Source organism: Physeter macrocephalus, chromosome 11 (assembly GCF_002837175.3).
Source record: "Physeter macrocephalus isolate SW-GA chromosome 11, ASM283717v5, whole genome shotgun sequence".
Taxonomy (NCBI): domain Eukaryota; kingdom Metazoa; phylum Chordata; class Mammalia; order Artiodactyla; family Physeteridae; genus Physeter; species Physeter macrocephalus.
The window spans coordinates 118,090,910-118,108,243 of NC_041224.1; the positions used below are offsets into that span (position 1 = coordinate 118,090,910).

General features: G+C 35.8%; 1 protein-coding gene across 3 annotated transcripts in view; it reads right to left on the reverse strand.

The window, feature by feature from the left end:
• BAZ1A (bromodomain adjacent to zinc finger domain 1A) overlaps positions 1-17,334 on the reverse strand; it is a 93,557-nt gene that overhangs the window by 32,870 nt on the left and 43,353 nt on the right. For all 3 annotated transcript variants that reach the window (XM_024117926.2, XM_055088382.1, XM_028495712.2), the window contains 7 exons: positions 13,836-13,923; positions 9,684-9,818; positions 8,542-8,638; positions 7,582-7,748; positions 5,543-5,638; positions 4,707-4,845; positions 3,261-3,407 (listed from right to left, as the gene is read on the reverse strand). In XM_024117926.2, coding sequence (XP_023973694.1) covers positions 3,261-3,407; positions 4,707-4,845; positions 5,543-5,638; positions 7,582-7,748; positions 8,542-8,638; positions 9,684-9,818; positions 13,836-13,923 — 869 coding nt within the window. The remainder of the gene's footprint in view (positions 1-3,260; positions 3,408-4,706; positions 4,846-5,542; positions 5,639-7,581; positions 7,749-8,541; positions 8,639-9,683; positions 9,819-13,835; positions 13,924-17,334) is intronic.

Genomic DNA, 17,334 nt, shown 5'->3' on the forward strand with positions numbered 1-17,334 from the left:
TATTTCTTGGAAGTACAATATAAAAGAGATAAAAGATGCCCTTGTTAAAGTAGGGACTAGAGATGACAATCCTGCCCATTCATTTTTCCAACTCTGCTGCAGTAGCACAGAGGAATTCCTGTACAATTTGTAGAGCTCCATGGATTAGAGTTGGAAAATCACTGGGCTAACCTGGTTCTGTGGTTCCTTAACTTTCTACTATATGATTCCCTCCCCAAAGTTCACAAGCTGAAAAAATGAACCTTAGAGAACAGAAGTGCTGTCCTTTACTAAAGGAAAAAGGCGGCTCTGATTACAGTCATTGACAATTTCATGGCATTTAAAGCATAAACACTACCACACAGGAGAAGTTATCTGACTAAATGTTACATATATGCATAAGTTATTCCTACCAGGCCATGAATCTAGTCAAAATGACTAGGGAAATACTAGACCTAAAACTTTTTCAATTTTCATTTTACATATAAAGCCAAACAAATTTAAAATTAATACAGGCAGTCCAAAATTAACAACAGTCCTAGTTACAGAGCTGTATAAGGGTACTGGTTCTCTTCCTTTGCAGCAATTCAACCTATTTTATCTATAGTAAGTTATAATTTTCCTAGGACAAAGGCCTTAGGAAATGGACAACCAACAAAATGACAGCTTACTTTTAGTTGTATTTAACATGTTAAAATATGTATTCTTTAACTCAGTTATCTACCAAATTGCACTCTCAAGAAGCTGTAAATATCATTCTAGGATTTGCCGAGACAGTCACTCAGGTACATCATACCAAGAGAATATAGCTGAACTGTATATGGCTTGACTATGTGAAACAGATACATTTATCACCATCATAATCTAGAATTAGGTAAACACAATTTCAACACTAAACAGTAACATCTCAGCAAATACACAAAACTATTCTATATAAGGAGAATGCTCTTTTTCCTGTACTTTGAAAGGCATTTAAGTTCATGATGTAAGACTAACGAGAGGAACTGATATTTTTAATAGAAGAGTTAAAAAATTGCTGGTCAAAATTTCCAAGATTTGATATAAAAACAGGGAGACCAAAGACCAAAGAAATTAGATGTTCTTGAAGACAGATAATTACTTCTTTGCCATATAATAAGGTAATATAACAGTCATTACGAGGCTCTAGGCCAGAGTGCCTGAGTTTTTATCCTGTCACTTTCTTATTAGCCAAATGTCTTGGGCAAGTTAATTAAACTCCTTAAGACTAAGTTTCTTTATATGTAAAAGGCAGAAAATAATTACATCTTCCTCACAAGGGTGGTATGAGGATTAAATGAAACAACACATATATAGTGTCTTACTAGCTTTGTGGTCACTTACTATCTTTGTGATCTTCAGTAAATAACCTCACTGAACCTCAGTTTTTTCATCACTAAGATAAATTCATGCTTTTATCTTCTGCCCAATTTCCCGATTTCTAAAAATAGCAAGAAACACCTTACATAATAAGACCAGCTAAAGAGGAAGTAAAAGAATATTCAATCCCATTTGATTATTCAGTTGCTTTCAGGAAGACTACGGAAGAGCTTTTTTTGTTACTGAGATGGGAGAACATAGGAAAAATATCCGGGGGAACAGCCTAGGGCCCTTAATGAAACTGAAATAACCATTTAAAATGTGGCCAATAATAATACGCAAGTGAGAGAAGGGTGAAATTCCTGTAGTATTTTTTTCTCCCTCCCTAACATTTAAATAGTTTCAAAAGGAGCATTAAAACCTTTATTTAATGGTCAATACTTATTCAGAGGTAGACTTTATATTTATAGACAGTTCTGCATAGGAGCAGAGCTATAAAAATTGCAGATCAAACAAATCATGAATAGAAAATATAATGGCAATACAAACGTCAACAGTTACATATATTTTTCCTTTACATTAGCTGATTTTTCAATATAATTTCCTTTTGACTCCACTGTTTGTCATCAAGATTTCCAAAACTACAAAATTCACCTGCTTCAAATCCTGAATTTAAAAAAGGTTTATGTCTTGTATTAAGGTCAGAATTTGGTCAATAACCCTGTGATGTTATTGGTCATTAAGAAAACCTAAAGGCTAAAAGAACGAATATATGTTACATTGTCTCTCTTAGATAATCCATCTTTAGTGCTCATACTTGTCATTAGAAAATCTTTAGATGTTTTATAAATGGATTTACCCTTCTGTCTTCCCTTTAGTAGAGTTTCATTTAATTGACTAAATCATCTGCGATGACAATGAGGACCACATTGCTAAAATGGCCTTGATAAGGGACCTATGGTGATTAGCACTCAAGCTAGAGAATATATTTTGCTTGAACTCAGCCTGTAAAATCAAAAGGCAGCTGACATTGGCTACATACTTATAATTATCCTATTGCTTCATCGACCAGGCATAAAGGAAATTAGCTCAAATTATCTATGGCCAACCATGCTATCTGAATGGAGGAATGTCCCATTTTTTTTCTACCAAGATTCTGCTATCAAGATGTCTCCAAATAGTTATCTCTTATTGTAAATTTTTATGGAATACACTGAAGTATTGTTTAATAGTCCCATCTCATATGTGGCAAAATTCACAGACAGCATTATTCAGGAAGTCAAATCAATCTTTTAATATAAATGCTTAACAATTCCCCTGATTGAGGTAAATCCTAAATAAAACAGTGAACATACTCTACTCTGTATTAAAAATAAAAAAGGATTTCCCCAAGAATTATTCCTACATTAATATGTACCACATGCTGACTCTAGATACTTAACTGTATAGAATTTAAAGAGCAAAATTTCTAGTTCAAACCAATTAGTGAAATTTAAAAACTAAATTTTACTTAACTCTGGTCTAAAAATTGTCAGATAGGAAATGAAATCAGTGGTAATATTTTCAATTTAAAATATTGATAACAACAATTGAAATAATTCCTTAGGTGGGGAAAAAAAATCAGTGCTATTTAGTAGAATTTCTTGGAATTACAGATACTAGTCAATGAAATCTGTAATGCTCCTAAATAGCAGGAGAAATCTAAAGGAGTAAAAAGCAAGACAGATTGGTGGGGTAGGGGCTGCAGCATTTTTAAGGCCATCAGAAACAGGATACATTAAAACAAAGTTGTTCTAAGACAACTGATGATGCGTTTCTAGTATATGACTCAAAAATCAAGTAATTTTATAACTGTAAAAGCCAAGTAAAGTTAAAAATTAACTAACCCAAAATTAGTTTCACTACAAAGCTACTATCAGCAAGCAATAACACTGAATTCTGACCTTTGGTGTCAGCATCAGTTATTTGCTCTTTGGCTACTTCCTCTTCTTCTTCAGCTATCGCCTGGAAGATGGCAGTCAGGAAGAAAAAAAGCAATTCACATAGTGGGCCTTCACTGTCATTTCCTACAAGAGCTTCCTCTAACACTTCTGCGAATAAAATGTTTAAAATGAATTTAAAGTTCTGGTCATGTACTGAAAAAACAACTCCATTGGAATAATAAACATTTTAATCAACAATAGCCTGTGTAACTATTTTCTTAACTGCCCATTTATCAAAGTAGAGCCAAATATTATTCAAGCCAAAATCAAAAATAATTTAAAATGATTACAATAAAATACAATAAAATCATAAGCCAAAGAAAGCCAAATTAGTCTCAGTAGATCGATACAGTATTTCATCTAAGTTTAAATTTGAGACGCAAATTAAGGCATATATTAAAAATTATAATTTTACTCTAATTTGAATAACAATGCCAAAGATTTGTTATTGTTGTCCCACTGTTCTGAAGAGCTATGTGGGACATGACTGTTTACCAAATAGTGCACATAAGAGGTAATCATCAGCATTAGGTGTAATCTTAAAATTGTGTTCAAGTCATAAATGTTTCTCATCTAATTCATCTAACCTAAATTTCTTACCTAAACCAGCATTGTTTAGACCTTCTTGATCTGTAAGGGACAATGATTCATGCTTCACCTAGCTCATAAAGAAAAACTGAGGGAATGTGAAAGCGCTCCTGAAGAATTTACTCTTATTAAAATAAGAGTGGCATTATAATTCTGTCTTTGAGAATCTTTATTTGGATCTTAAGAAAATTATTTTGCTGTTGGGTAGCTAAAAATCTAAAATGGGATCCAAAGCCCTTCTCACACTAATTTAGCTCTTATAAATGATGTAAATAAAAAGTAATAATACGTAAGTGCAGAGGCAAAACAGAATCATAAATTAAAGTTAGGCAATAACTTGTCTCCAAATATGGCTGTCAATTTCTCCCCTCCCTGCACTTACATACCATGCCACCCTCAAGAAGTAGTCTGTTCCTTTGCCTCCTTGAATCCCAGCAGGCCTAACTAATGGAATATGGCAGAAGTAAGGCTTGCTAGTTCCAGGCCTGGCCTTTAAGAAAACTGGCAGTTTCTGCTTCCAGCCTCTTGGAGCACTCAGCTGCCACATAAGAAGTGCAGGCTACTCTGATGGAGTGGGACGCCATGTGGAGGAGCATCGAGGCATCAGGCACGTGTGTGAAGAAGCCATCTTGAACATCTAGCCAGGTGAGCCTTCAGATGACTCCAGTCCCAGCCACTGTCTGATTGTAATCACATGAAGGACCCCAAGAAAGGACTGGACAGCTGGGTCCAGTGACTCCACAGAACTTTGAGAGAGAATAACTTGTTCCTTTAAGCCACTAATTTTAGCGTGAACTACAACACAGCAATAGCACTTGCCTAGAGTAACTCCCTCAGGAAACTCATCTTGAAGGTCAAAAAGCTCCCCAAATGCATTAAGGAACTCCAAAACCATCAGAGCATCACCAAAGATTTCAGGAGGTAGTCTAGTTTTCACTGGAGTTGGTTCTGGAAGTTCCTGCAAGATTAAACAATTTATATAACTGTTTGAACCAAGTACAGGAAATTGTAAAAGACAGATATGATATACTCTTTACCTAAAAGAATAATTTCATGTAAAGAATTATTTCATGTGGTTCTCAACACTGGATGTTTATCATAATCCCCTTTGGAACTTTAAAAATTATAGATGCTGTGGCTTTATTCCAACTTTACTAAATCACAGTCTCTAGGGACTTTTTCCTTCATCAAACTAAGAACATAACTTTAGGCTGAACTATACTTCTGACTACCTTTCCTAGTTAAGAAGGACTCCTAACCTAGATTCTGAGGTCAAGGCATTAGCCATGTCAATATGATCTTCAATGCAGTATTTTCCTTAGGATATGGAACAGAATTAATCCATCATCTATTGACTTAGAAATTGTTCCTTATAAACTGAGATGAACAAGTTTGGTTTGGATACTTTGGTTATTTCTGGAGATGAGCAGAGTCTTTGTCTAGCAATCAAACTAAATGTATGCCTGGCCCTGGTGGTTACTGGACTACCAAGGATAGCACAGATGACCAACTATTTCCACAGAATAAGAATCATTATCAAAGCTTGTTATAAAATACTAACAATGCTACTTTGGAACTCTAAATATAAGCATTTGCTTAACTGGCTATTTCCTTTGTCACACAGGTGTGTGAAACATCACAGAACATGCTCATACCTTAAGATCATCACATTCCATATCTTCTCTAGGTTTACTCCACTGTTTTAAGTATTCCATATACTTTTTCTTTTCTTCACGCAATTTCTCTCTTTCCTATAACAAAAGGTTAATAAAAATTCTTATAAGAAATTTATAAGGCAGCATCAGCATCACCTCAGAACTAGTAAGAAATACAGTTACTTGAGCCCTACCTAGACCTATTGAACCATGAACTCTGGGGTTAGGACCCAGCAACTGATGTTTTAATAAGCACTTCTGGTGATTCTGATGCACACTAAAGTGTTAAAACCACTGATGAAAACAATGCCTGCCTGAAAGAACTGCTACAAAGATGAAAAATGTTCAACACATAGCAGCTCCTGGATAAATATTAATTCAATCCAACCCTGTCTATAGCAGCTCTCCCTCTACTTTAAATCAATTAGATCTTAACTAAAGAGGTAAGAAGTTATTAGAGTACCTAAAATAAAACCTCCCCTTATATTTGTAATACATTTGTTTTCAAGATTCATTTAAACCTGACTAACTGCCTAGAGACACACAGAGGGGACAGTATACAATTGGTGAACTTTTCGCTCACTTGGTCTTTTGAAACCCTTACTTCTTGTTTCTGGTATTTGAAACTGCAAGATAAATACCCTAAAAAGTCTCTAATAAAGCAAAATGTAAACAAAATATTTTATTATAATTATTTCCAATAAATATATGTTAATGTATGTAATATGTATGTTTAATATACGTTAATATTCTTTCTTTGAAATTTAGTAACACTGAAAGTAAACAGATATACACTTATCAAATTTAACATGAAACAACTAGATAGTTACAGAACTTATTAACTGTGCTTCGAGCGGTCTGCTGAAATAAGCTCCCCCTCCCCCAGATAATTCTTGCAGGATGTAATGAGATGGGTATTTTCATTCACTGTTGCTAAGTGAATATACATAAGTACATATGGCAAACAAATACCTACGTCCACCATGTATAGAAAGTTTAAAAAATGTTTTTACCCCTGACCTATTATTTCAGTTCTACAAATTTATCCAGAGACACAATCCAAAAAGAGGAAAGACTTTTGTTCATAAATTTGAACAAAGTATCATTATTTATGAGCAAAAATTTTTAAACATTTACCTATAACTATTTGATTAATGATTATATGCAGTCACTAAAAATTCCACCTCAAAAAAAAATTCCACCTCACTTATTTAGTTTATTTAATACCATGATGGAATGTTTATAATGTTAAACAAAAAATATATATACAAAATTATAAATACTGGATCTTATTGTTTAAGGCCCAGAATAAAGACTAGAAATAAATTAATCAAAGCATTAATGCTATCTCTAAATGTTACCATTTAGATTACAAGTGGTTTTTTTTTTCTTGTTTTCTACATTTTTCTGGAGTAAACATGTATCAGACACTCCCTACTCCCACCCAAGGGGCTATATGACATAATTCAAGAAACACAGGCAATTTAAATGAGCACAATGTGTAACACCTAGGCTACTTGTGAATATCCCAGAAAACCAATGACAATGACTGACTTTAGAAGAAACCAGCTATAGAATTCTCTAAGGAATATCTACCGCTGAAGATTATAATCAAAGATTTGCTGAAATACCTATTATCACAGATACCTTATTCTTTAAGGAGAATAAGAACACTGCACTAATTCTTATTAATCATGCATTTTACTGTACTTTTCTAACAATGTATTTTACTTTTGAAAGTTTTACATATATTGTCTTCCCTAAATATGGAAGTCTAAATAATGAAGAAAATCAACTTTATAATTGTACTTTAGAAGAGGCTTTGAGGTGTAAAGGCATGCATATATGTTGAACCTTAAATCATTCCTTAAATCTTCCAAAGCAAAAGGGAGATAAACCAGTACTGTTTATCAGTGCTCTATGCACAACTATAAATGTAAATGAAAGTGATAAAAGCATTTGAAAATTAACCATGAATTTAAATATATAAAGTACTATTAACTATCTGTGGAGGGCGTAACTAATATACTTGAGTATACCTTTTCTCTTTCTATTTTAAGCCTCTCTTTTTCTTCTTTCTTCTTCAGTCTCTCTTCTTCAACAATTTTCTTCAATTCTTCCTTCTTTTTCTCTTTATCTTCCTTTTCTTTTTTCTTTGCCTCTAGGGCATCTGCTTTTTCTCTTTTTAATTTAGCCTTTTCAAAAGCTGTGGAGAAGGTCAAACTTAGAAAGGTACACAGACAGAAAGTAACACATTTTTTTAATGTAACAAAAGAATCCCTGAAATATCTTAAGGTTAAATGAGATCAAGAGAGACTCCCAGGGGTTGTAAATTCCTGGAGGGAGTCAGCAAGTGATTAAAATGGGAAGAGCAAGTTGTCTGTGTTTAAGACAAACTACTGCAGTGGGACAAACATATACCTGCCTTTGAAAGCCCTGCTATTCAAAGTGTGGTCCTAAGACCAGCAGCAAGGTATCACCTTGTTGCAAATGCAGAATCTCTTCTCCCACCCAGGCCTACTAATTTAGAATCTTCATTTTAGTAAGATTTCTAAGTGATTCCTGTGTACAGTCACATTTGGGAAGCAATGTTTTATAAGGCTGTAGGAATCAAATAAAAATGGCCCAAAACAGTTTGAAAGCCCTAGAAACTGCCAACTTGTGCTTAATCTAGCATTAGGTCAGTTTAACAGGGGATATGTTATACCCTGAAATACTGTTTTAAGAGATAAACAGAGGTCTCATTTAGTAAAGAAATTAATTATAATCTGAGGGAAAAAATTATGCTTAAGAAAAACAAAAACAGAAATATGCCATTTTAGAAACACCCCCTGCCTAGGCACAGAGAAATATTCTTTCCTATAACTAACAGTTTTTGGAGAGAAAAAAGGTGTTAAGAAGGCAGACAACAAATGAAGGTGAAGGAATTGGAGAACTAACATTTATTAAGCCTGTTTTTTCGCCAAGATCTTTGGTATATCCTTTACATTAAAACTCACCCAGTGACTTCATTTCTTGTTTCAAAAGTTTGTCTCTTTCTTTAGTAGCTCTGTTCCTATAACCTGCAACAGTCTGTTTATTAGCAATGCTGTCCTCCTAAAAAAAAACAAACCAAAAACAAAAACCCAGAAAACTAAAGTTGTAGAACCATTAAAGTTGTAAACTGATGGTCTGCTTTGTTCTTACAGTAAAAATAAAAACAAAAAATTCAATTATACTTTATACTAAGGTTTTATTCTAAAGTATAACAGAACATCTATTAACTCTAATCATAGTAACATACAGAATATGAGTTAATCCTATAGTTCTACAAATTAGTACAAAAACCTCCCAGGAAAAACAACCAGTAATATATAAGAGGAGCCTTAAAAATATGCATTAGAGGGCTTCCCTGGTGGCGCAGTGGTTGCGCGTCCGCCTGCCGATGCAGGGGAACCGGGTTCGCGCCCCGGTATGGGAAGATCCCACATGCCGCGGAGCGGCTGGGCCCGTGAGCCATGGCTGCTGAGCCTGCGCGTCCGGAGCCTGTGCTCCGCAACGGGAGAGGCCACAACAGAGGAAGGCCCACATACCACAAAAAAAAAAAAAAAAAAAATGCATTAGAAAAACAAACAAACAAAAATCTTCCAGAGTACTTTATGAACTAGATGGTGTAGATGTCAAATAAGAAAGAGACAGAGAAAAGATATGTCAGAGACATTTTTGTAGCCAATATTAAACATGTCAAAAGTTTATTTTTACTTTACTTCTTGGGAGATTAAGGTCTCTAGCCTGTTTAATTGTGATATCATTATCTCGTATCTTTTAAATGATCTTTACATTTCAATTTCATAACTTATTCCCTGTATTTCATTCTGCTTTACATTTTAGTGATTGCTTATAGGCTTGCTTCCACTTCAGTATAAAATCCCTGTGGCATGAGAATCATGTCTAATTCACACTTGAAACTTCTACAAGCCTCATTGCTAAGCAATGAGGCTTACAGTACCCACCTTTTAACATACAGTACCCACCTTTTTTGTGTGTGAAGAAATGTGTTCCTTCTTACAGGCTACAGAGGTGAAGGGAGCCAAATCCCACTCTTAATTTTGGTTACTTTTATTAAGAACTACAATGTAGTTTTTATCTGTTCTCTACTTACCTGACTAACAGATACTCGTTTGGGAGGTCTCCCTCTTCTTCTGTTAGCCAGACTGAAGATAAATGTGGGTGGATCATCAGGGAAAAAATAAGAAAAATCTTGTTCTGCTATTTTATATGTTGAAAGAGATGATGCCTTCATTAAAAAAAGACACAGGGTACAATAATAACACATTAGTAAACCATATATAGATAAGCTCTAACATGTCATATGACTACTGTTAAAGACCAGGTCAAAACCATTAGAATTTTATGTGTATTATGCAGTAACATATATTTTATTTCTTAATCCTTTTAAAAACTATATAATTAATCAGATTTACCATAAAGAAAACAATTCAAAGGACTGCTTCACCATAAAGTACTCAAGAATGCTTCAAGTTTCCTGAATTCTAAAACTATCTCAAAATTACATTTATACAATAATCTTTTTTGTTTGCTTTTGACTAATTTTGTATGAGATTTTCTATGTAAATAAATAACCAATATATTTAATATTAAAAAATCCACTGTATTAAACCAATACATTCTTAGCCATTTCTAACTGCTGAACATTTAGATTCCCCCCCAGTTTGGAGTGATAACTTAGATACTTTATGTATCAAATTTTAAAGTTGGTCTGGATAAAAGCAGAAATATTGATCAATTCCTATAAAGTTTCAACTCAAAATTTAAGTTTGGAGAAATCAACCTCATCTTTACCACGAGTGGTGTGGTTCTAGGATAATTTGCTAAAATCAAGAGTTTCTCTCCTTCTACTTCGTATTTGGAACTTGTTCACCTTTCATCCATGTCCAACTCTAAACTTCTTCTTCTTTTTTAAAAATATTTATTTATTTAATTGGCTGCATCAAGTCTTAGGTGTGGCACGTGGGATCTTCGGTGCGGCATGCAGGATTTTTAGCTGCGGTGCGCAGGCTCCAGAGCGCGGGCTCTCTAGTTGTGGCGTGTGGGCTCTAGAGTGCGCAGGCTTAGTTGCCCCGTGGCATGTGGGATCTTAGTTCCCCAACCAGGGATCGAACCCACGTCCCCTGCATTGGAAGGCGGATTCTTTTTTAAAATAAATAAATAAATAAATAAATTTACTTATTTATTTATTTTTGGCTGCATTGGGTCTTCGTTGCTGCACGCGGGCTTTCTCTAGTTGTGGCAAGTGGGGGCTACTCTTCATTGCGGCGCATGGGCTTCTCATTGCGGTTGCCTCTCTTGCTGCGGAGCATGGGCTCTAGGCGCGCGGGCTTCAGTAGTTGTGGTGCACGGGCTTAGTTGCTCCGTGGCATGTAGGATCTTCCCGGACCAGGGCTCAAACCCACGTCCCCTGAATTGGCAGGCGGATTCTTAACCACTGCACCACCAGGGAAGTGGAAGGCGGATTCTTAACCACTGGACAACCAGGGAAGTCCCTAAACTTCTTATTTTTGATTAAGCAATTCTGAAGATTACGTCTGGTCTAATGGCCAAGATCATCACTCTTTCTTTGTCTCCAAAAAAAAAAAAAATGCCATTTACAGAAATACAGAAAATGTGATAATGCAAAATTTTAAGTTATTAACAAAATAGGAATGCTTCTACTTGGAATTCAATTTTCTATATAATATTTTTACTTTTGGTAGAACATAGCTTTTAACACCTAAAAGTCAATCAGTTCTGGCCATCAGAGTAAATCTAGAGTCCATTAAGATTTTACATTAAAGTTAATTCCATTAAGATGGCTGTCTACTATCCCACTTAAATAACCTGTGAATGTAGAAAACTGCCCTTTAAGTATGAATGGGTGGTTTCTTCTCAAATACATACCCAATAAAGGTCAAAATAGGTTTTAATATATTAATTGCCAAGGTGTCCTCATTCACACACACAACACACACAATAAACAAAAATACCACATCTTTGTGTTCTTGCAGGTACTCGTAACAACAGTCTACACTCACACACAGGGTATCAAACTTTGTTGTTGTTGTTATTTACTTATTTATTTATTTGGCTGTGTCGGGTCTTAGCTGTGGCATGCAGAATCTATCATTGCAGTGCACAGGGTCTCTAGTTGTGGCTCGCAGACTCCAGAGCACACAGGCTCAGTAGTTGTGGCACACGGGCTTAAGTTGCCCCGCGGCATGTGGGATCTTAGTTCCCCGACCAGGGATAGCACCCACGTCCCCTGCATTGGAAGACAGATTCTTTACCACTGGACCACCAGGGAAGTCCCCAAACTTTGTTGTTTTGAGGGGGGGTGTGCGTGTGTGCAAGTATACTAGAATATCCACTAACCATCTTTCATTATACTCTAAGAGAAAAATGTTTACTGTCACCTTAACTTTCAATATTTATTAAGTAAAGTTGAATTTCTTTTCATGTTTACTGACTGTTTTCCTTGGTGAATAACTGCTGATGTCCTTCGACATTTTTTCCCTAATTAGGTTGTTTTTGTTCACTGATGTGTAAGAGATCTTAGAAAGTTAGGTGAATTAGCCAACTGGCTATTTATGATACACATATGCAACTATTCACACATTCACTGACTGCCTATCGAGTGTCAGGCACTGTTCTAGCCACTTATCACAAGTATCTAAATCAACTTTTTGCAAGCATCATTCTATACATGGCTACCTGTTCAATACTATATAGACAGAATGCTTAAATTATGTTCTCTTATCAAAGACAAATATTTTGAAAATTATTTCTTTCAGATGATTCTATCTTATATGTTTTCAAGTTTTAATCCTTCATCCACTGTGAATTTTGATCATGTCTATTTTTCTAATGGGGTGCTTATGTTTTATAATTGATTTGAGCTCCTCACTGTATTCACTGAAAGTATTTTTCCTCCAGCACTTGCCCTTGAAATATATTCATGACATTTTTAAACCTACATAAGTTTATATTGTCAAATCAATCTCATCTTTGGTACTTCTTTTCTACTGCTCCTTCTAAGTACTTCAGCATAAATGACATTAATAGTTATCTCATGTCCTTTTTTTTTTTTGAGTTAGACCCAACTTTATTTTTTCAAATAGTTAACCAAGGGTCTCAGTTCTATTTATTAAATAATCTATCTTCATCTCTAGATTTGAAATGCTACTTTTCACATACAGTAAATTCATCTATTCTTTTACTTCATATCTTTTCTTTTGATGTAACATTTACATATAATGAAATGCACAAATCTTAAGCATACAGTAGATGATTTCTGACAAATGCATACATCTCTCTAACCCATTCTTTTGCTTTTTATTTTATTTTATTTTATTTTGTGGTACGCGGGCCTCTTACTGTTGTGGCCTCTCCCGTTGTGGAGCACAGGCTCCGGACACACAGGCTCAGCGGCCATGGCTCATGGGCCTAGCCGCTCCGTGGCATGTGGGATCTTCCCGGACCGGGGCACGAACCCGTGTCCCCTGCATCGGCAGGTGAACTCTCAACCACTGCGCCACCAGAGAAGCCCTGCTTTTTTAGTGTCTCTCTCCCGGTATGAGTTAAATATTTCTCATTTAAAAAAATCAGTTTTAGTTTCACCATTTAACTTTTTACTTAGTATACAATGTGAGGTTTCTAAACTTGATTTTTTCCATCTGAGTGGTTATGAATAAAATATAATCTATCTGCTTAGTATTGGTCTCTGAGATTCTTTTTATTATATATATATTGTTTTCCTATCTAGTAGGATCTATTTTAGCACTGTTCTTTGAATCTGTTTTTGTGAGCCAGTACTACACTATTAGAAAGCACTAGCTGCCCTACACGCATAACTTTTTTTTTTTTTTAGCCACGTGGCTTGCAGGATCTTAGTTCCCCAACCGGGGATTGAACCCACGCTCCCTGCAGTGGAAAGGTGGAGTCCTAACCTCTGGACCACCAGGGAATTCTCCCCATAACTTTTCTTTCTCCAAGTTTTCCCTCTATTCTCGTCTGTCTTGGTTGATCCTTTTTATACAAGGAAAAAAGTGGAAGTATCTGACCCACTTAGCAGTTCTAGCAATTGCAAAAAACAGTATTTAATCCAATGAAAATTACTAAAACTGGCTCCAGATAAAAAGAGAGCTATTTTCAACCAAATTTGGAGTAACATTTCTGCAATGTTACAACTTTATAACACCGCTCATTTTTCTCTTTTTTTCCCCTTCTTTCCAACAAATAATATCACTGTTCTGATTACCTTAATTTTAATGACTCCATCTTGTGGTTCACAGTGTTGCTTCAGAAAAAGCTTTAGTTTATCACGAGAAAATAGGTGTTTTCTCCGGCTACAAGGGGAAAAGGAGAAAGAAGAAAGTATTAGTATCAAAAAATTCAATCTGAACTCCATCATCTCTTTTGAATGCATAACCTCAATCTCAAGCCTAGGAAAAGAAGAAAATTCCATTTTCCAATAGCAGTTATGTAGAAGTTATGAGAAACTTCATATAGAAGTATTTATGTAGAATGTTATAAAATCAGCTTGAGTGGATCTACCGTAAAAGTCCATTACTAAAACAGCATATGGGGCTTCCCTGGTGGCACAGTGGTTGAGAATCTGCCTGCCAATGCAGGGGACACGGGTTCGAGCCCTGGTCTGGGAAGACCCCACATGCCGCGGAGCAACTGGGCCCGTGAGCCACAACTACTGAGCCTGCGCGTCCGCAGCCTGTGCTCCGCAACAAGACAGGCCGCGACAGTGAGAGGCCAGCGCACCGCGATGAAGCCCGCGCACCACGATGAAGAGTGGCCCCAGCTCGCCGCAACTAGAGAAAGCCCTTGCGCAGAAACGAAGACCCAACACAGCCATAAATAAATATTTTTTAAAAAATACAAAAAACCCTTTCCTTCCCCCACCCGCCGCCATAGCACTTTGACCTTTAATAAAAAAGGAAAAACAGCAAATGCATTTGTTGCTTAGGAACCACTTAGAAATCAAATAAACCTCAAGGAAAATATACCACAGAGTAAACCAAATTTTATAAAATTAGATGATCATTCCTACAAGTATCACCATTAAAATTCTTAACATAATTAAAATTCGTAGACTACCAGATATTATCACATACTATGTAAATCAACATTCAAAAGGATATTGTGAATAGAATTGAACATGGGTTTTTATCAAATTCTAAAATATTTTGTATTTAAACATCATATGGCAGCCAACAAATTCATGGGATTAAAATTAAAGGGAGTTAGAGTTATTATGATTCTAAAAATACACTATTTTTCATTTTCCCTTGCTCCCAAATTAAAAAACAGCAGCACCACCACACACAGAGCAGAACAAAAAAATAACACACAAGTATTTCTGGAAAGGTTCTGGAAAGAAAGCAAATGTTTCAACTGAATTTGAAGTATTCCTTTCAAGAAAAAGCCAAGTTAAAAGCTTCTATGAGTAAACAAACAATATAGGAATTTTTAAGTAGTAGCCCTCCCCAAATATATATCCTTTTCCTAAACTACAGGAAGGACTATGCGAATAAAAGGATCTGAAAAAGGATCCCAGCACCATACAGTAGCTGAGAAGGTAATTATCTTTTGACTATTGACTAAATACATTAGTCCTCAAGAAATGTATTGTCCTACCTGGCACGTATTAGTAATATATATATATTTTTTAAGACTTTTTTGATGTGGACCGTTTTTAAAGTCTTTACTGAATTTGTTACTATATCGCTTCTGTTTTATATTTTTGGTTTTTTGGCCAAGAGGCTTGTGGGATCTTAGCTCCTGGACCAGGAATTGACCCCGCACCCCCTGCATTGGAAGGTGAAGTTTTAACCGCTGGACCACCAGGGAAACTCCCTGTTGTTTTTTTGTGGTACGCGGGCCTCTCACTGTCGTGGCTTCTCCCCCGTTGCGGAGCACAGGCTCCAGACGCGCAGGCTTAGCAGCCATGGCTCACGGGCCTAGCCGCTCCACGGCATGTGGGATCTTCCCAGACCGGGGCACGAACCCGTGTCCCCTGCATCGGCAGGCGGACTCTCAAGCACTGCACCACCAGGGAAGCCCTGTTTTTTTTTAAATAAATGAAATTAAAATTAAAACTTCAGTTCCTCACTATTACTAGCCACATTTCTACCATACTGGACAGCACACATATAACCTTTCTATCATTGCAGAAAGTTCTACTTGTCAGAGCTACTCTATCATATCAAGTCTTCCTTACAGGAATATTAACATCTCTTTATTATAGGAACAGTATTATCTTTTTTTTTGCATCAATAACTCAAATACTTCCTCTTTTTCATATTATGTGAAGCATATTCCAGACATCATATTATTTCATCTGTAAGTTTTTCAGTATGTATCTTTAAAAGAGAGTGGTTCTTTAAAAACCATAACCACCAAAGCATTATGTAAAATATTATAAATTAGTAACAATAATTCTTTAATATCATCAAATGTCCTTTCAGTGTTCAGATTTAGTTATTTTGCTTCATTTGTACAGTTAGTATATTTGAATCAAGATCCAAATAAGGTCTGCATATTATGATGGGTTGATCTGTCTCTGAAGGTTCCCCTCTACCTCTTTTTTTTTTAACGTTTTTATTGGAGTATAATTGCTTTACAATGGTGTGTTAGTTTCTGCTTTATAACAAAATGAATCAGTTATATATATACATATATCCCCATATCTCTTCCCTCTTGCATCTCTCTCCCTCCCACCCTCCTTACCCCACCCTTCTAGCTGGTCACAAAGCACCGAGCTGATCTCCCTGTGCTATGCGACTGCTTCCCACTAGTTACCTATTTTACAGTTGGTAGTGTATATATGTCGATATATACACTACCACTCTCTCATTTTGTCCCAGCTTACCCTTCCCCCTCACCATGTCCTCAAAGCCATTCTCTAGTAGGTCTGCGTCTTTATTCCCATCTTGCCCTTAGGTTCTTCATGACCATTTTTTTTCTTTTAGATTCCATATATATGTTAGCAAGAGGGTTCCCTTTTCTCCACACCCTCTCCAGCACTTATTATTTGTAGATTTTTTTGATGATGGCCATTCTGACTGGTGTGAGATGATATCGCAATGTAGTTTTGACTTGCATTTCTCTAATGATTAATGATGTTGAGCATTCTTTCATGTGTTTGTTGGCAATCTGTATATCTTCTTTGGAGAAATGTCTATTTAGGTCTTCTGCCCATTTTTGGATTGGGTTGTTTGTTTTTTTGATATTGAGCTGCATGAGCTGCTTGTAAATTCTGGAGATTAATCCTTTGTCAGTTGCTTCATTTGAAAATATTTTCTCCCATTCTGAGGGTTGTCTTTTTGTCTTGTTTATGTTTTCCTTTGCTGTGCAAAAGCTTTTAAGTTTCCTTAGGTAGCATTTGTTTATTTTTGTTTTTACTTCCATTTTTCTAGGAGGTGGGACAAAAAGGGTCTTGCTGTGATTTATGTCATAGAGTGTTCTGCCTATGTTTTCCTCCAAGGGTTTGATAGTGTCTGGCCTTACATTTAGGTCTTTAATCCATTTTGAGTTTATTTTTGTGTATGGTGTTAGGGAGTGTTCTAATTGCATTCTTTTCCATGTAGCTGTCCAGTTTTCCCAGTACCACTTATTGAAGAGGCTGTCTTTTCTCCATTGTATATCCTTGCCTCCTTTATCAAAGATAAGGTGACCATATGTGTGTGGGTTTATCTCTGGGCTTTCTATCCTGTTCCATTGATCTATATTTCTGTTTTTGTGCC